Source organism: Haliotis rufescens, unplaced genomic scaffold, assembly GCF_023055435.1.
Source record: "Haliotis rufescens isolate VD_foot unplaced genomic scaffold, xgHalRufe1.0.p SCAF_523, whole genome shotgun sequence".
Classification (NCBI taxonomy): Eukaryota; Metazoa; Mollusca; class Gastropoda; order Lepetellida; family Haliotidae; genus Haliotis; species Haliotis rufescens.
In genome coordinates, this window is record NW_025964250.1 from 1 (window position 1) to 21,242 (window position 21,242).

The 21,242-nt window shown below is 39.6% G+C and overlaps 2 protein-coding genes across 2 annotated transcripts; both read right to left on the reverse strand.

The window, feature by feature from the left end:
• Positions 1 to 4,703: 4,703 nt before the first annotated feature.
• LOC125374145 lies at positions 4,704 to 14,661 on the reverse strand. The gene is made up of 5 exons (XM_048384964.1): positions 14,567 to 14,661; positions 12,055 to 12,206; positions 8,567 to 8,651; positions 6,213 to 6,332; positions 4,704 to 5,057 (listed from the first exon to the last, which is right to left on the reverse strand). Exons 1-5 carry the CDS (start codon positions 14,652 to 14,654, stop codon positions 4,933 to 4,935), a joined length of 570 nt encoding a protein of 189 aa, XP_048240921.1. The 5' UTR covers positions 14,655 to 14,661; the 3' UTR covers positions 4,704 to 4,932.
• A 1,201-nt stretch (positions 14,662 to 15,862) lies between these two features.
• LOC125374146 lies at positions 15,863 to 18,364 on the reverse strand. The gene is made up of 4 exons (XM_048384965.1): positions 18,144 to 18,364; positions 17,362 to 17,513; positions 16,977 to 17,034; positions 15,863 to 16,092 (listed from the first exon to the last, which is right to left on the reverse strand). Exons 1-4 carry the CDS (start codon positions 18,196 to 18,198, stop codon positions 15,911 to 15,913), a joined length of 447 nt encoding a protein of 148 aa, XP_048240922.1. The 5' UTR covers positions 18,199 to 18,364; the 3' UTR covers positions 15,863 to 15,910.
• Positions 18,365 to 21,242: the final 2,878 nt, after the last annotated feature.

Genomic DNA, 21,242 nt, shown 5'->3' on the forward strand with positions numbered 1-21,242 from the left:
AACCTGGGAAACCGTTTTAACTGACAAAATATCATAATTTTGAAACCAATGTAACACACTTTTTATCACTAAAACTTAAAAGGAAGATCTGTTGCATCATTATCGAAAGTTGTTGCCTGAGAACCAATTGTTATTTACAGCCTGATCAGTTTATGTTAGTGCCACAACGGTGTATGTATTAACAGAAAATATTTCATCCTTGAGTGGATACACATATTTTTTATGTATTGATATGTCTTTCAGAATGTTTTGGCAAATACTGCCTCTCTTATACTGTGTTGTATGTTACTTGTACATAAACCCAAAGAGTTGTAAAACAATGCTATTTTATTCATGTCAGCATCTCATTGCTTGTGTCATTACAAGAACATTGCACATGTTCTAAAATATCATTGTCATTGTCATGATGTTTATGCAAACTGGTATTTTGTAAAGCTTTAAAAATGGCCAAAATGTAATGTTAGTCTAGCTGTAGAATTACTGGTTTTATAAGAAATGAAAGGGAAATATTAATTAGAATTAATTTGAATTTTGGTATTACTTACACTAGTTGATCTATTTTTAGACACATTGTCTTTGCATAACAGCTTGCATCATATGAGCACATTGTAATTGGTGCTTTGTTTATACTTATTTAATGATTATTGATGTCATTTATACTAATTTAATCATTGACACTATGTACATATGTTGGATCTCATTATTGAGATCTTGAAGCTAGTCCATTCGTTTTGAGATGGTTAGTCATGGTACTGATAGGATAATACCCAGATCCAAATCATAGCTATACAATGTCTGACTTTTTATTTATTAATAATCTGTTATTTTATTTATTTTTATTTCAAAAGTGAGCAGGTTGTCCAAAAACTTAACCTTTAAAGAACCCCATTCATTTGCTCTTTGAAATTGCTTTTGTTATTGTCTAGATTTCTGATATTGAATAGATTTTGTGTTATATAGGTTATATTTACTTTAAATGGCAAACAGTATTGTGTCATAATAAGCTCACTATTAGCACTAATATAAGTAACATGTAAACCACTGTATATCTGTGAAGGACATGATGGTCTTTGAAGGTAACACATGTTGTCATTTTGGCACAGAACTTGTCCTCCTTACCTTTAATTTGAAAACAGATCTCATGAACAAAATAATCTTGCTGACCAGAGCACTGTATGTATTATCTCTCCTTGCCGCCATGTGGATTCCAAGGCAAAATACATTGAACAACCTTAATATGCTTGTCATACACGTCAAAAAAGGCATCCTCGATTATCCAGTGTATTGTGTCCCTGTTCTATTATGATTAACACCTTGGACCAGTTTGCCACTATCACTCCTGGGTTGAATTATTAAACATAGCTGTCCATTTGTCCAATCAAATTACTCTCACAAATGTACGTGAACATCCGGGGTAGAATTGGTTTTCAGCACCTTACAGGATTCGGGTGGTCAGACTCGCTGACTTGGTTGATGCAGGGTGATCGTATCCCATCTACGTGGATCGATGCTGATGATATCAATCACTGGATTGTTGGAACATCGTTGGAACCACAAATATTTGGAAAATGTGTAGGAATCTAAGTGGAAAGGGGACATAAAGTACCTATTATATTATTTTATGTTGCCTAGTTTTATAACTTTCCATGTAAACATTACTCAGATTATCTGCTGAGATTATTGTTATATTGTAAGTGAAGGAAACGCTATGCCTAAAGTAATGTTGTCTGACAGCTGTAGACTAACATCATATCTCTAAAATGAACATATTTTACCGAAAAGACAGTTGTTAGATTATCTTTTTAAAATATAATAAAAAGGAGCCCAGAGATACTTCATTTTCTGAACTACAGTTATCTGGACTTGCCCACTATTATTGACTTGCTTGGACTGTATGGTAGACTATGACAGCCGTATAACCAGTGTTTGAAGCTAGGCACGTTTAGAAGCTACCATAATTTATGTATAACGATATACCCATGCAATGTATTGCCACAAATGCTTCAAGCCAACTCGCATGAGTAACTTTAGAATGTAAGACACTGCATCAAGCTTTGCATTCTCTGGATACTGGTTACAAATATGAGACCAATAGAGTGCGTTAGGATATTTTATTGATCTTTCTCCATGGTAACCATTCAGCCATTTTGTATTACTGTGTAAAAACATGACAATGTATTTAAGTTTGTACACAGCTGATTATGTTTGTGATTAACACGGACTAATAAACTATCAGGACAATTTTGGTTGATGTTATTACTGATGTCACGATGTGGCAGGTGACTGGAATGTTTATTTGTTTGCCACAACATGCTGCCTGTTGATAGAGCAAGGATGGGCAACAAAACTGTTGATTGACTGAATAAGCATACAGGATGTGCTGGGGTTATGCTGGTATAGTCAGTCATTGGTTTGTCAGCGGCAGTCTTAATATTATGTTTTGATGTCGAGATTGTGTAGAAACCTGATGTAGGTTTTCCAACATGGCATGGGTGATATGATAGCTATCGGTCACATTGTGTGGTATTGTGATTAGACTTGTTGGAGCGGTGCTCATTTTCTATATGGCTGGTTTACAATCTCTTACTGCGATATATTTATCTATTATGAATTACTGAAACAAATTTCATTCAACCCCCCTCACATGTATTAACAAAGATCAACACCATACAAGGATCAGTTTCTGTATATATAGAGGTGGTTTGGTGGCCTAGTAGTAAAAGTAGTCACTCATCGCCCCGAAGGCCCAGACTCCATTTCCTTATACTGATTGAATCCCATTTTAGGCTCTCTCGCCCTCTTTCGTACAAGCAGGGGTAAATAACCTGTGGAAAATGGACAAACTTGAGGGACGTGCGGTGATCAGGAACTTGCAGACACCGTCTTAACACCGAAAGCCACCATGAAGATATGAGTACAACACCAGGCAAGCCTGTGCTTCCTTTAAGAGGATGACAGCACAGTTTAAGCTTCAAAGGGGGGTCTTGATAACGATCACCGTCCTGGAAGTCCTGTCACATGAGCAACACAAGAAATGATCCAGGATTCCTTGATATATTAATGACTGACCGGCGAATGACTGAACGTCTGAACAGTGGAAGCATTTGACATCACGGCCATAAAAAAGACAAAGGATGTCCAATCAGCTGGAAAGGTTATGGTCCCGTGTTAAAGATACTGAGAGTGTCATCATGGTGGACTATCTTCCCAGGCCGGAGCATGTTATGCTGCAATTGCGGCAATTATTGAATGAAATTAGGACAAGGAGACGTGAGAGGCCGAGTAAAGACGTACTGTTTCATCAGGACAATGCACCAGTGCACAAATCAGTCATTGCCATGGCTTCAAACCCCGAGTCATCGCCTCCATTCTCCTGATTTGACTCCGTCAGACGTCCAACTGTTTCCAAACATCAAGAAACACTCTTGCCGAAACCCATTTCGACTAGACTCACAGCATCTGTGGAGAACCTTTTGGATCGCCAAGATAAGAACTTTACAAAACTGGGATAAAATCCTGCAACATCGTTGGCAAAGTGTATCAATGGGGAAGGTGGTTATGTTGAAAAATAATATCATTTAAATGCCTTTAGGTCAAGTCTTTTTGTTTGAGGTTCAGGACGTTTCAATCATCTCTCGTACAAGCGTCTGAAAGACATATTCACTCTGTAGTGGTACTTGCATTATGCCGACTAATGCGTTTTTTCGCTCAAACACTCACTTGCAAACAACGGACTGAAATGTGCTTGTATGTGCATGCGTGTGTCACTCCCTAACTTTTGTTACTTGAAGGTTATTATATGGCCGTTTTCATATCATACCCCATATCAACCCGAGACCTTCGTATGGGTTGATATGGGGTATATGAAAATTCTATATAATGACCCTTTTATCATATGCCATACCTTTGTAAAGCCATATCAGCCCGGCAGTGGATACAATACGATGTCTGGTTATTCCACCCCCTGTGATATGACCGTCTGTATGTTGGCTCTCGCCACATGCAAAATGCCTCAAATCATTGATACGTGTATGATAAAAATAACTTATATCATCTCTAAAAACGTTTCACCCCAGATACCATCTTAGAATCTGAAGCTGGAACTAATGACACCAAAATTGACATGCATCAACCAAGTCGGCGAGTCTGACCACCCAATCCCGTTAGTCGCCTCTTATGACAAGAATAGTCGCATTTTACAGCAAGCATGGGTTGCTGAAAACCTATTCTACCCGGATATTCACGGGACAGCTACATTGTGAATTGTATCTGACAGTGACATGAACAGTCAAACGCGGTGGTATAATTTAGTGCAGGGAAATGATTATAACGATGCAGGCGTTGTTACAACTGTATAACATCACGCTACCGCCCAAAAAGTACTGCTGTCCTCACACCACAGATGTTACAATATTTGGGGCAATACTCGTGTGCCGAGGCTTCATCGGAGCATATGTCACTTGTATCGTCGAGCCACTTGCAGCTGATGCCGTCCATATCTTTGCATCCTGAAAACGTTGTGGCGACAGTAGTTGTTGTCGTCGTCGTTGTAGTCGCAGTAGTAGTAATTGTTGATGTTGTTACGTCCGAAAGTAACGAGAAATGTGATATAAAACTGGCTGCGTTTCCTCTCAGTATATATGATTTCTTGGTCACCTCTCCTAAATCTATGACCTCAAGAATTGATTCCAAGTGTTTCCATTAGTTCGCTTCTGTTATTTGGATGTGGTATGGTTATTTATAACATATATTCTACGTTACATAAAAATAACCATAAGTAAGAACACGAAGTTCACGTAGAGATGGGGTGTCGGACATTTCGATTTGGTCAAGATATCCAGTTTGTTTGGCTATAACTCAAACATTAGCTGGCACGTTTTTGCTCTCAGTCGATTTGGTCCGTTGTGGCATTGGTCCTGTTGACTGTTTTCGTTAGGTGTACTTACCGCATAAATCGCAAAAGTTCTGACAGTGAGTCAAGGCCCACGACGCATACTGTGTACACACAGACTTGCCGTACGATGAGCAGTCCTTTAAGTTATCCAAACAAAATTCATCTGAAGCAAAATAAAGAAACGAAAATGGTAACGGAAATGAAAACGTCCCGTAACATTTTCTAGCGTTCTTGAGCAATATTATGACATGCACCGAAACAGTCTGATTTCTGTCCTATTTTTACCTATTAGAAGAGTACTGTTTCTTCCTTTCCTTCATCCATAATAATTTTGTGCAGCAATTATTTATATGGAAATTTATTTATTTAATGAAGAGTTGAGTGAAACCGTTTACCGTTTTTTCCTGAAACTCAAGTCACACCATGCAGTGTTTTTTACCAACGGCATGTTTATATGTTAAAAAGTATAAAGATAACCATTCACATTCACATCCAATATTCTTCTGTGAAGAATCGGCCCCTGACCGTCGGTGGCACGCGTGAACGACTTAACAATGTGTCGTCAAATTGAGATTGAAATGACAGTCGTGTTCCAATTGACTGGTAATATATTACTACTGCTCTATCGTTATTTGGCTTATAAAAACATTCCCTTAGAGCCGTATTACAAATAATCTTCATCATAGCCCGGTTTGTTAGAAATGTATAACAGACTTTCACTTACATGTTGTTGTGTCGTCAGTAAGTGTCTGTTAAGGTTAAACGCCGCTATGAACTGTATTTGAGCTACATCATGGCGTGTTAGCGTAATGTGGAGGAAAAGACGAAATAGCGTAGACATTTTACCACGTAAATGTTAAAAAGAATCAAACCAGGTCGAATCAAAGACTTATGTACCCGGTCATACTAAAGGGCGTATGTTTGCACAGCGAAATGCGGCACCTTAGACCGCTTTGTCAAACTTGACTGTTGATACTAAATTAACGTATTGCTTTTTTAATTCTTTTCTTTCATTCAAATGTCAAGCTATTCCATTTTTTCTCAAATGTTCACCGTACTGAACGTGCCCGTTTATGGCGTAGGGTATCACAGAAGTCATACCTTTCTATATACAGGCGTGTACCCTGTCCTTACAAGTACAACCCAAACCGGTGCACCATTTAAAGAACTCGCCCAGCTGTTGTAGTGCCATATTATGTGGCCAGCTAGGGTACTTTTCTGTGTTCTGAATTTCGCCAGAATATATTGCTGTTGTACCATCCACGACAACTACACCTTCAGCGTTAATGTCTGCACCTGAACTATACATTTCACATACCGCAGAAACCACAATACTGCTTGCGTTTCTGACGCGCCCACACGCCATACTGACTACACGCCGACTTGCCGTACAGGTGACAGTTAGGTTCCTCGTCACCACACATGGTGAGATGTGTATCTGAAACACAGACCTTACGTTAGTGTTCTCTGGGTGGCCATATGTCTGTGAATATCCCAGTGTTCTCTAGGTGGGCATATGACTGTGAATATCCCACTGTTCTCTAGGTGGTCATATGTCTGTGCATATCCCAGTATTCTCTGTGTGGTCATATGTCTGTGAATATCCCAGTGTTCTCTAGGTGGCCATATGTCTGTGCATGTCCCAGTGTTCTCTAGGTGGTCATATATCTGTGAATGTCCCAGTATTCTCAAGGTTGTCATATGTCTGTGCATATCCCAGTGTTCTCAAGGTGGTCATATGACTGTGAATATCCCAGTATTCTCTAGGTGGTCATATGACTGTGAATGGCCCAGTGTTCTCTAGGTGGTTATATGACTGTGCATATCCCAGTGTTCTCTAGGTGGGCATATGTCTGTGTATACCCTAGTGTTCTCTAGGTGGTCATATATCTGTATATATCCCGGTGTTCTCTAGGTTGTCATATGTCTGTGCATATCCCAGTGTTCTCAAGGTGGTCATATGTCTGTGCACATCCCAGTGTTCTCAAGGTGGTCATATGTCTGTGCACATCCCAGTGTTCTCTAGGTGGTCATATGTCTGTGCATATCCCAGTATTCTCTGTGTGGTCATATGTCTGTGAATACCCCAGTGTTCTCTAGGTGGTCATATGTCTGTGAATGTCCCAGTGTTCTCAAGGTGGTCATATGTCTGTGCATATCCCAGTATTCTCTGTGTGGTCATATGTCTGTGAATACCCCAGTGTTCTCTAGGTGGTCATATGTCTGTGAATGTCCCAGTGTTCTCTAGGTGGTCATATGTCTGTGAATGTCCCAGTATTCTCAAGGTTGTCATATGTCTGTGCATATCCCAGTGTTCTCAAGGTGGTCATATGTCTGTGAATGTACCAGTGTTCTCTAGGTGGTCATATGTCTGTGAAAGTCCCAGTATTCTCAAGGTGGTCATATGACTGTGAATATCCCAGTATTCTCTAGGTGGTCATATGACTGTGCATATCCCAGTGTTCTCTAGGTGGGCATATGTCTGTGTATACCCTAGTGTTCTCTAGGTGGTCATATGTCTGTATATATCCCGGTGTTCTCTAGGTGGTCATATGTCTGTGTATATCCCAGTGATCTCTGCGTGGTCATATGTCTGTGCATATCCTTGAGTTCTCTAGGTGGTCATATGTCTGCATATCCTAGTGTTCTCAAGGTGGTCATATGTCTGTGCATATCTTAGTGTTCTCTAGGTGGTCATATGTCTGTGCACATCCCAGTGTTCTCTAGGTGGTCATATGTCTGTGTATATCCCAGTGTTCTCTAGGTGGCCATATGTCTGTGCACATCCCAGTGTTCTCTAGGTGTTCATATGTCTGTGTATATCGCAATGTTATCCAGGTAGTCATATGTCTGTGCCAATCCCAGTGTTCCCTAGGTGGTCATATGTCTGTATATATCCTAGTGTTCTCTAGGTGGTCATATGTCTGTGTATATCTCAATGTTCTCCAGGTAGTCATATGTCTGTGTATATCCCAGTGTTCCCTAGGTGGTCATATGTCTGTATATATCCTAGTGTTCTCTAGGTGGTCATATGTCTGTGTATACCTCAATGTTCTCCAGGTAGCCATATGTCTGTGCACATCCCAGTGTTCTCTAGGTGGTCATATGTCTGTATATATCCTAGTGTTCTCTAGGTGGGCATATGTCTGTGTATATCCCAGTGTTCTCTAGGTGGTCATATGTCTGTATATATCCTAGTGTTTTCTAGGTGGTCATGTGTCTGTGTATATCTCAATGTTCTCAAGGTAGTCATATGTCTGTGTTTATCCCAGTGTTCCCTAGGTGGTCATATGTCTGTATATATCCTAGTGTTCTCTAGGTGGTCATATGTCTGTGTATATCTCAATGTTCTCAAGGTAGGCATATGTCTGTGTTTATCCCAGTGTTCCCTAGGTGGTCATATGTCTGTACATATCCTAGTGTTCTCTAGGTGGTCATATGTCTGTGTATATCTCAATGTTCTCCAGGTAGTCATATGTCTGTGCCAATCCCAGTGTTCCCTAGGTGGTCATATGTCTGTGCCAATCCCAGTGTTCTCTAGGTGGTCATAAGTCTATATATATAGTAAGTGTTCTCTAAATGTGAAATGTGGCAAAGTAGTCATTGTGCTGTAAATTCTATAGCTGCAAGTATACAGATGCATATATCGTAAGACGTTCGTGTAATACTAACCACAGACATTGCAGTATTTTTTGCAGTTTTGGTGTGCCCAGAAAGTATTTTTGACACTGAGTGGATATATCTGTGCATGTTGGTTCTGAAATGAAATAAAGTCACAATGGAGATTTTGACGAAGATTACTACTACTACCACTACCACTACCACTACAACCACTACATCAACTAATCAACTAACTACTACTACTACTACTACTACTACTACTACTACTACTACTACTACTACTACAACTACTACTACTACTACTACTACTACTACTACTACTACTACTACTACTACTACTAGACCGCCTCTATGGTCTACTCGATAGAGGCAGGCCACATCATACCAAAAGATGTGACATGTTTTCGGTATTAGGGGGCTAAAAAAGGACTGGTCGGCTCGGACTCAGTATACAGTGTCTGGGTGGGGAATTATTTTACATGCGGCAGGGTATCTTATTGGGCTAGCAATACTACTGCGACTACTACAACTACTACTACTACTGCTGCTCACTATTGCTATGGCTACTATTGCTGGCTTTATTCTGCCCTATGACAGCCAGAAAGCAGAACTATTCTTTTGTATGTAAGCATCGATTTAGCAAAAGTAGACCTTACTTAATTTGTTCGTTACATTCCAGCATGGTAGAACAGACATTATGCTTGCATCTTCTTTAATCAAACCAGTCTGAAAACACCAAGTCGTTTTGTAACATCAAATGCACAACAAACACAACAGCGGCCGTATAAATAGATAATGGGTAATGAAGGCTTTCAACCCAACATTGATAATGGTACTCCATATGAGAGGTTCAGTCCAACCAACTAATATAGATACTGGTACACTACTTTCAACACATCATTCCTATATGGATGTAGGTACAATATATAAGGGTCTTCAGTCCATCCGTCCCATATGTGAGTGTTCAATCCACCCTTCGTATATGGATAGTGGAACGCTATATGAGGGTTTTCAATCCCCCCTTCGTATATGGATAGTGGAACGCTATATGAGGGTTTTCAATCCACCCTTCGTATATGGATAGTGGAACGCTATATGAGGGTTTTCAATCCACCCTTGGTATATGGATAGTGGAACGCGATATGAGGGTTTTCAATCCACCCTTCGTATATGGATAGTGGTACACTATATGAGGATTTTCAATCCACCCTTCGTATATGGATAGTGGTACACTATATGAGGATTTACAATTCACCCTTCGTATATGGAAAATGGAACACTATATCATGGTTTTTAATCCATCCTTCGTATATGGATAGTGGAACACTATATCAGGGTTTTCAATCCACCCTTCGTATATGGATAGTGGAACACTATATCAGGGTTTTCAATCCATCCTTCGGATATGGATAGTCGTACACTATATGAAGGTTTTCAATCCACCCTTCGTATATGGATAGTGGTACACTATATCAGGGTTTTCGATCCACCCTTCGTATATGGATAGAGGTACATTATATGAGGATTTTCAATCCATCCTTCGTATATGGATAGTGGTACACTATATGAGGATTTTCAATCCACCCTTCATATATGGATAGCGGTACACTATATGAAGGTTTTCAATCCATCCTTCGTATATGGATAGTGGAACGCTATATGAGGGTTTTCAATCCACCCTTCATGTATGGATAGTGGAACGCTAAATAAGGGTTTTCAATCCACCCTTCGTATATGGATAGTGGAACGCTATATGAGGGTTTTCAATCCACCCTTGGTATATGGAAAGTGGAACGCTATATGAGGGTTTTCAATCCACCCTTCGTATATGGATAGTGGTACACTATATGAGGATTTTCAATCCACCCTTCGTATATGGATTGTGGTACACTATATGAGGATTTACAATCCACCCTTCGTATATGGATAGTGGTACACTATATCATGGTTTTTAATCCATCCTTCGTATATGGATAGTGGTGCATTATATGAAGGTTTTCAATCCACCCTTCGTATATGGATAGTGGAATGCTATATGAGGGTTTTCAATCCATCCTTCGTATATGGATAGTGGTACACTATGTGAGGATTTTCAATCCACCTTTCGTAAATGGATAGTGGTACACTATATCAGGGTTTTCAATCCAACCTTCGTATATGGATAGTGGTACACTATATCAGGGTTTTCAATCCATCCTTCGTATATGGATAGTGGTTCACTATATGAGGGTTTTCAATCCACCCTTCCTATATTGATAGTGGTACACTATATGAAGGTTTTCAATCCATCCTTCGTATATGGATAGTGGTTCACTATATGAGGGTTTTCAATCCATCCTCCGTATATGGATAGTGGTACACTATATGAAGGTTTTCAATCCATCCTTCGTATATGGATAGTGGAACACTATATGAAGGTTTTCAATCCATCCTTCGTATATGGATAGTGGTACACTATATGAAGGTTTTCAATCCATCCTTCGTATATGGATACTGGTACACTATATGAAGGTTTTCAATCCATCCTTCGTATATGGATAGTGGTACACTATATGAAGGTTTTCCATCCATCCTTCGTATATGGATACTGGTACACTATATGAAGGTTTTCAATCCATCCTTCGTATATGGATAGTGGTACACTATATGAAGGTTTTCAATCCATCCTTCGTATATGGATACTGGTACACTATCTGAGGGTTTTCAATCCATCCTTCGTATATGGATAGTGGAACACTATATGAGGGTTTTCAATCCACCCTTCGTATATGGATAGTGGTACACTATATGAGGGTTTTCAATCCATCCTTCGTATATGGATAGTGGTTCACTATATGAGGGTTTTCAATCCACCCTTCCTATATTGATAGTGGTACACTATATGAAGGTTTTCAATCCATCCTTCGTATATGGATAGTTGAACACTATATCAGGGTTTTCGATCCACCCTTCGTATATGGATAGTGGTACACTATATGAGGGTTTTCAATCCACCCTTCGTATATGGATAGTGGTACACTATATGAAGGTTTTCAATCCATCCGTCTAAAATAGATAGTGGTACTCAGTATCAATATGAGGATGTTCCTATGTATCCGAGCGCTGTCAGTTGATCAAAACTACGAGGGGTGGCTGAAAAGTTCTGATCCCAACTACGAGGATGTATAGTTCACATATTGCGTGTAGAAGTACAATACAGGCCGCATTGGAAACACATACATAACAAGGCAGCATATTTCTGCAGTCGTCAAAGTGACATGGTATTCTCTGTCGATACAAATGGACAAATATGGCTACCGCGCTGCCATCAAGTTTCTCCAACAAAAACTTCAGTAGCCACCTATGCGGACATGGTGTCAACTTGTCCAGGGGGTGATACTCTTTCCCCCGCTGCTGTCGAGAGGTGGGCATAGGTATTCAAGACGGTAAGAGAGATGATCAGGAGGTACTGCCACCACTCAGAAAAATACGAAGGTAGGCAATTCTACCTTCTTCAACATTTCTACACATTGGTACACGTGTTGGAGCTTTTGTCCTACCTCATTGCCGTGTTTGACCTGGAACCACACGGCCTGGTGACTGTCTCCAACTTTGTCCTCAATGCCTGTACACTCACCACGTGCTACCACTAAGTGCCCGGTATTCGTTGGGACGCTGAGATCCTCTTTAGCACACAGACAATCTATTGCCCCTGTAAATAATATAAGCACTGACATTAGTCTATCCCAGTTAAATAGCGGGGACTTAAATATTCTGTATTGTACGAATTTACAGTTTTACATATTACACCACATTTCCGGGGATACTGAAGTCGGATAGAGCAAATACTATTAAGTATTCGATTATAACAAACAAGTTAAATGTCTTCTCGTTCGTAAGCGGTATTTTGATTTAGTACTCAGTTGAATGAAACTTCGACTAAGTTACATGTTGATCCCATGGTGTTCGTTATAACCGGATCTGATTGTGAAATTGTAGTTCTATACAGTTTTTATTTGTTTTCATAAATTTTGAATTTGTTTAGAGAGGCTGAGTAAATTAAATGAAAGCACGTGGCTTGAAACACACTGGGACACGTTTCCATGGCAACTATTTCTTAACTTATATTCTCAGTCACGATGTGTGCACATGACATGATAACGACCAACTCGTGTCAAAGCGTGCACATCACACTATTCCCTATTTGTATGGAACTGTTCACTACCGTCTGTATGCTTATCAAACGAGTGCACTAGGATCTATATGCCTACACGTGTATGCACTATCATCTATATAATTATTAACGTGTGCACTATCATCTATATATCTATAAAAGTGTAACTATCATCTATATACCAAACTTAACCCCCCTGTACATAAAATGGACGTGTCCAACATTGCCGAGGTCGGATTGTATTCAGGGAGTCATCATTATTTACATACAGGTAACTGTTTTTATAACTTGTACATTTTATTGACATCCTTAAAAAGGCTTTACAAAATGTTGATATCTCATATAAGAAATAAACGACTCGTGGTCGTTGCTTATCGTACAGTAAAACTCTGCAAGAAGAATCAATATATTTCTATAATAAAAGAGTGCACTATTATCTAAACTGACGACCAAATAAAACTTTAATATAGTATTAAATCACTATATTTTTAAAACTACAAATATAGATGCATGAGTGAGTGAGTATGGTTTTACGCCGCTTTTAGCAATGTTCCAGCAATATCACGGCGGGGGACACCAGATGTGGGCTTCACAAATTGTACCCATGTCAGGAATCGAACCCGGGTCTTCGGCGTGACGAGCGAACGCTTTAACCACCAGACTACCCGACCGCCCCCTATATATACAGATGCATGAAGTAAAATGTATCGAAAAGATCAAACTCTTCACAAAATCAAAATTTAAAATGACAGTCATACAGCATCCGTAATGGGATGTCCTCAGATCTTTGTTTAGCGGCAGCGAGAACTCAGATCTGATTTTAATGAGATTGGTTCACGGCCTGTCTGATATCTGCCCGGTCTTTCTATAACGTTGCATGAGGTAAGTAACATTAACACGTCAGCAAGCAAAAGTTTTTACAACGTGGGCATGGGTGGCACCCATCTGTATCATAGCCAGGGCCCGCTCGCGTTTTTCGGGTGTCATAGAGCATTGTTGTGTTTGGACGATGTGTTTTCCATTGATGTAGTTTGAACTTGTGTTTTTAAATCTTTGCAATTTCATCTATAAAGTGGTAAAGTTTCTTTCGGCCGTCAGGCTATATGCCTACGAACGTGTTGACTTTCATCTCTACAAGAAATACACGTCTCCTGGTAATTGTTTATGGTACAATGAGACACTTAAGGGAGAATAAATCACGAGAGTCGAAGCCCCGAGTGGCTTCTTCTAGCGTTTTATTGTACGATAAATGAGTGAGTGAGTGAGTTGAGTTTAACGCCGCTTTTAACGGTATTCCAGTTATATCACGGCGTGTCAGCTTAATGTGGGAGGAAAGCCCGAAGTGATGCAGGTCTCAGACGTATACCACCTCGGTGACACCCACGAGCACAGGTATGGTGCTGACAAACCTAGAAACATTTACGGGGCGAACCGGGATTCGAACCCACAATCATAGGTTTCTGGCGTGCTCAAGGGACGCAAATCTGCACAGCGAATTGCGGCGCCTTAGACGACTGGGCCATCCGTGCCCCCGTTCGATAAATGACCAGTAGTCCTTTATTCCTTATATAGATGAGATATCAATTTTATTTACAGCCTCTTTAAGTAGGTTAATAGAATTTACAAGCTTTAACAATATTTACCCGTATTTTTTTAATTAAAACGTTTAGCTAAATGCGTCTTAGCAAAAACCGTATTCCTAATGTTAAGTCAAATGAAAAGATTAACCTGTATTAACAAGGAGATGAAAAATAATATGTATGCTCTATGACATGACGTAATCCCGGTTACGTTAAGAATTACCAATGTGCCCCTACCTTTAATTTTCCGAATCCGCCTATTTTTATGGGATCACTGTAAGAATATAATAAGTATATCTTGTACATAGTAACACTTACCTTGGGCAGGCAAAATGGCAAGAAGTAAGTTAATGACTATGAACATCGTAATAAACAATCTGTGGTATACAACTGTTGTATAAGTCATTCCGTGTCAACACACCCCGGATAACTTATCTTTATAACTTCATGTATCCATGTCTCGGGCAGTCTTGTCTACTGCCCTCATTCGGCATATGTAGGAAGTATGTTTAGGCGTGGGTGTGGTAGAGACACTCGTGTACGTTATGAAGTTCACAAACGGTTCTTGTCAGGCTCATCTGTTCCTTGATAGCCATGTTTTTCTTGTTATAGGTTGCGTTGGTAGTAATGTGACAAATCAATGGGGGTTATGTCGCACACATGGCATTAATCACAATATATAGAACTTGGATGAAAAGGTGCTTTAAATCATAGTCCCTCTTAGAAAGACTCTGGCTAGTTGGCAATCCAAGCAAGTCTCCTTCAAGTTATCCAAATACAGTCTGTTTGTCTTACCATATCAAGGTTATTGTTTTGTGACAATCTAAGATTAAATGAGTTTAAAAAGCAAACAATGACGTGTCGTTCTAGTTCTGGTTGTTACGTTCGTGCTCTGCAAAATCCACAGCTCAAGTCGTATGTATTGTGAGCGATTCGGTAGCCTATAGGTTACAGTGTTTGCTAATGAACCCATGCTCAAGAACCATGTTCGATTCCGGTGTCTCCCGCCGTGATCCGATGAAGCTGCAGAAGTGATGGTCAGAGGGACAACAATTTCCTTCCTGTCAGAATACCTTGTTCAAGTTAATATACTTTTGACAGCGTTTCGTTTGCAATATGAAAAGAATGTCTTGACAAGTCTGTTCGCAGATAAACATAAAAATAATGAATTATTAATCAAGAAGTGGATGATACACCAGTTTCCTCTCAACATGTATAAGAGGACCGTAGAAAGGTGTGAGAACAGATAATGGGTTAAGAATGTAGTTGAATTTCAATGATAAAATAAACTGACAACACGGTGTATGGAGTAAATCGAATATTCGTGTAAGCATACTATACCACCATTTAATCAATTTGTAACTAAAAACAGTTTTCAGAGTGTTTTTGTTCAGAAGTTGTTCTGGGCCTAAAACCAATCAAGTTTGGGCACCCAGCCACATATGGAACAGACTATATTCAATGTGTTATTCTGGGCGTTGTTGATGGGACCGATGCCCCCATAAATATGTAATTTCACTGCATTATAATCACTAGTATGAGCATGTTTGATCTTCTGGTAAGATTATATATTATAAGTCGATATTCTTGTTAAATCATAAAAACAATCCAAAATAATATGAAGAAATAATTTATTTATGAATAAATTAAAATGCTGAGAGGCTACCGTCCCAATATACTCGTAACCCCTTTATCACATATTTTACAATACTTAGGACAAAATTGTTGTGCGGATGCTTTGTCGCTACATATGTTGTTGCCGGCGTCCAGCCACTGGCAGTTGATGCCGTCCATGTCTCTACATGGAGAGGTAGTTGTAGGTAAGGCAGTAGTAGTGGATATATCTGAAGACAGAACATAACTTGTTAAGCTGCGATAGTGGCAGCAGAAATCATTTTAAGTAAGAAAGACATACTTCATTGTCTTTATACATAAGACTGCTTGTTTTCTGGATAAATGTTTAAGATCATCCATATATACTGTATATAATGTGCGTTCCTCTTTGCCCTAATCGGAGGGAACGGACGGTTGTTAAATATAGATAGATAAAATTTGGTTGAGGATTTGGTCTTACAAGTTCAAAACTGAATTTTGAGCCTTATCTATAAATGGATGTGCTGATAAACACACGGGGACATTAATGTTCTATATTTCTACGTAGTGCAACCAATGCTGGGTCGGGATTGAGAAGGGCGAGTCAAAAGAGCTGACAAGAAGGAAAATACGACGCTATAGACGACATAATTATCATGAAACGAGAAATTTGTTATTTTTTTAGATTGAAATATGTATTCAGGTCAGCCAATCAGTGGAAATAATAACTTTTGTTCATTTGTTTCAGTGGGGAGGTGGTTCAGGACCGCAGGGAGATGAGAAACAAAGATGCGAAAAAGACGAGCATATGTTCACATACACTTAATAGTGTATGTGACAGGCTCAGGCACAACTGTGGTGGCTAGTGCGAACATCAGGGTCAGCCAGGTCATAGCATACAGATGTCCACAAGTGGTCACCAAGTAAAATACTTACAATGGTCACCCCGACTGAATGGTCATCTTATCTTTGAGAATTGTTCAATAATACTTATATTATTCTAATTACGAGAATGTACTGCTACATAGAAAAACGGATTGGTATCAGTATGTATTACTGGTGTTATCATCCGTATTCCTGCATCAGGTATTAAACATGGTTTGTAGCGGTCGGGTTAAAGAAGTAATATCAGTACTTATGTCTTTGCAATGCAAGATCGACATCATGCTGGTATCTGCTTGTATCCAGCCACTCTGAAAGAGAACACAATTTGTGTGTTACTTTCTATAATCTGAATTACTAGTCTTCATCCATGACAGGAGGATATGAGAGAGAGAGAGAGAGAGAGAGAGAGAGAGAGAGAGAGAGAGAGAGAGAGAGAGAGAGAGAGAGAGAGAGAGAGAGAGAGAGAGAGAGAGAGAGAGAGAGAGAGGGAGAGAGGGGGTCGTGGGAGAGAGAGAGTAGAATAAAATATTTGTTGTCTGATGTTTCGCTACAGATGTTTAGCAGAAAGGACCTACACCCAGAAGGAACTAGGATATCTAACGGCCACTTCCAGCAAATGCTCGAACTGTACATACCTGATTGTTATAGTTAACCATGTACCACACGCTTCCATCTGCCCCTTTAACGTCGTCAACAATTCCTGCACATTTGTCCTTTGGTAGCAATGGTGGGCCTTTGTCAAACGTAATTTGAAGTTCAACAGTTGCACATAAGCACTCCAATGAGCCTGCCAATGTAACACGAGTGAATGAGTATGTTTTTTCCCGCCGCTTTTTGCAATACTCAAGTAGCATCACCTTGAACAACACCAGGAAATGGGCTTCACACATTACACTTGTCTGGAGAAAAATCCCCGAGTGCTAGTGCAATGAGGTATTTGTTCCAACGTTTACATTCTTCATTCCCACATCATTTAATCAACACAAAAGACAGAATAAGTAAATATGTACATAGCAATAAACACAGTTTTGATTAGAATGGTTCATAACTTCACCATAAATAAGCACACGTATGGCTGGAAATATGAAACTGAATGTTGATAAAAATCAATATATTGTATGGGCCGATGAAAACAACCCCGACGGGAAAAACAATTAAAAAAATTGCTGCTATCACCTTTGCATGACTAATTAATGTAACAGGTCTCTTAACACATTATGAATGCCAAATTGCATTGGTTCTTCTGTTCAGGGTCGGTACATGCATGTAATGGACAATAGTTTCCCTCACCCCTAGAAGTATTACTATAGATATTTTAAGAAAAAGTGACGGATAATTTATAATGTGAAACAAAGGTCTTATCTTGGTAGACACCACCTGTTGACCCAACTCACGCGTGGAATGGAGGTTCACTCACCTTGTACATACACAACGAGGACAGAAATGCAAACAAAGCTGACAGCCACAAACATCTCTGCTGACAGTGTGCTGCACTGATGTGGTCCGGATGCCGTCCAACCGCCCAACCGCCAAACAGGCTTGTTGAAGATCACAGAACGGGCAGTTTTACTTTCTTGATATGCCCTTGCTAAGCATAGTGTCCTGAAATGTGGTCAACGTTTGTTCATCCCAGTGATAAGGAAAACAAGCCCATAATCTGGCGTTAAAGTAACATTCCCAGTGTAATGTCAAAATAAACAGGATCTGCTTCCTCCTATGCTCAGTCTGTTCTCTCCTATATTCAGTCTGTTCTCTCCTATATTCAGTCTGTTCTCTCCTATGCTCAGTCTCCTCTTATATTCAGTCTGTTTTCTCCTATATTCAGTCTGTTCTCTCTTATATCCACTCTGTTCTCTCCTATATTCAGTCTGTTCTCTCTTATATTCAGTCTGTTCTCTCTTATATCCACTCTGTTCTCTCCTATATTCAGTATGTTCTCTCTTATATTAAGTTTGCTCTCTGTCCTATATTCAGTCTGTTCTCTCCTATATTCAGTCTGTTCTCTCCTATATTCAGTCTGTTCTCTCCTATATTCAGTCTGTTCTCTCCTATATTCAGTCTGTTCTCTCCTATATTCAGTCTGTTTTCTCCTATATTCAGTCTGTTCTCTCCTATGCTCAGTCTGTTTTCTCCTATATTCAGTCTGTTTTCTCCTATATTCAGTCTGTTCTCTCCTATATTCAGTCTGTTCTCTCCTATATTCAGTCTGTTCTCTCCTATATTCAGTCTGATCTCTACTATATTTAGTTTGTTCTCACTCTGCTCTCTCATATATGCAGTTTGTATTCTCCTATATTCACTCTGTTTTCTCTTATATTAACTGTTCTATCTTATATTCAGTCTGTTCTCTTCTATATTATGAAGTGTGTTCTCTCCCATATTAAGTTTGTTCTGTACTAGATGCAGTATGTTCTCTGTTATACTCAGTTTGCTCGCTGTCCTATATTCAGTCTGTTCTCTCCAATATTCAGTCTGTTTTCTCCTATATTCAGTCTGTTCTCTCCTATATTCAGTTTGTTCTCTCCTATTTTCAGTTTGTTTTCTCCCATAGTAAGTTTGTATTCTCCTATATTCAGTCTGTTCTCTCCTATGCTCAGTCTGTTCTCTCTTATATTCAGTCTGATCTCTACTATATTTAGTTTGTTCTCACTCTGCTCTCTCATATATGCAGTTTATATTCTCCTATATTCACTCTGTTTTCTCTTATATTCACTGTTCTATCTTATATTCAGTCTGTTCTCTGCTATATTATGAAGTGTGTTCTCTCCCATATTAAGTTTGTTCTCTACTAGATGCAGTATGTTCTCTCTTATACTCAGTTTGCTCTCTGTCCTATATTCAGTCTGTTCTCTCCTAAATTCAGTCTGTTTTCTCCTATATTCAGTCTGTTCTCTCCTATATTCAGTTTGTTCTCTCCTATTTTCAGTTTGTTCTCTCCCATAGTAAGTTTGTATTCTCCTATATTCAGTCTGTTCTCTCCTATGCTCAGTCTGTTCTCTCTTATATTCAGTCTGATCTCTACTATATTTAGTTTGTTCTCACTCTGCTCTCTCATATATGCAGTTTGTATTCTCCTATATTCACTCTGTTTTCTCTTATATTCACTGTTCTCTCTTATATTCAGTGTGTTCTCTGCTATATTATTAAGTTTGTTCTCTCCTATATTCAGTCTGTTCTCTCCTATATTCAGTCTGTTCCCTGCTATATTTAGTCTCTCCTATATTCAGTTTGTTCTCTCTTATATCCACTCTGTTCTCTCATATATTCAGTCTGTTCTCTGCTATATTATTAAGTGTGTTCTCTCCCATATTAAGTTTGTTCTCTACTAGATGCAGTCTGTTCTCTCTTATATTCAGTTCGTTCTCTCCTATATTCAGTCTGTTCTCTGCTATATTATTAAGTGTGTTCTCTCCCATATTAAGTTTGTTCTCTACTAGATGCAGTCTGTTCTCTCTTATATTCAGTTCGTTCTCTCCTATATTCAGTCTGTTCTCTGCTATATTATTAAGTGTGTTCTCTCCCATATTAAGTTTGTTCTGTACTAGATGCAGTATGTTCTCTCTTATACTCAGTTTGCTCGCTGTCCTATATTCACTCTGTTCTCTCTTATACTAAGTTTGCTCTCTCTCCTATATTCAGTCTGTACTCTACTCCTACATTCAGTCTACAATCTACCCCTATATTCAGTCGACACTCTCCTCCTACATTCAGTCTGCACTCTCCTCCTACATTCAGTCTGTACTCTCCTCCTACATTCAGTCGACACTCTCCTCCTATATTCAGTCGACACTTTCTCCTACATTCAGTCTGCACTCTCCTCCTATATTCAGTCGTCACTCTCCTCCTACATTCAGTCTGCACTCTCCTCCTACATTCAGTCTGGACTCTCCTCCCACATTCAGTCTGCACTCTTCTCCTATATTCAGTCTGTACTCTCCTCCTACATTCAGTCTACGCTCTCCTCCTACATTCAGTCTGCACTCTCCTCCTACATTCAGTCTACGCTCTCCTCCTATATTCAGTCTACACTCTCCTCCTACATTCAGTCTACGCTCTCCTCCTACATTCAGTCTACACTCTCCTCCTACATTCAGTCTACGCTCTCCTCCTACATTCAGTCTACGTTCTCCTACATTCAGTCTACGCTCTCCTCCTATATTCAGTCTACGCTGTCCTCCTATATTCAGTCTACGCTCTCCTCCTACATTCAGTCTACACTCTCCTCCAATATTCAGTCTACGCTCTCCTCCTACATTCAGTCTACGCTCTCCTCCTACCTTCAGTCTACACTCTCCTCCTATATTCAATCTACGCTCTCCTCCTACATTCAGTCTACCCTCTCCTCCTATATTCAGTCTACGCTCTCCTCCTATATTCAGTCTACGCTCTCCCCCTATATTCAGGCTATGCTCTCCTCCTATATTCAGTCTACACTCTCCTCCTATATTCAATCTACGCTCTCCTCCTATATTCAGTCTACGCTCTCCTCCTACATTCAATCTACGCTCTCCTCTTA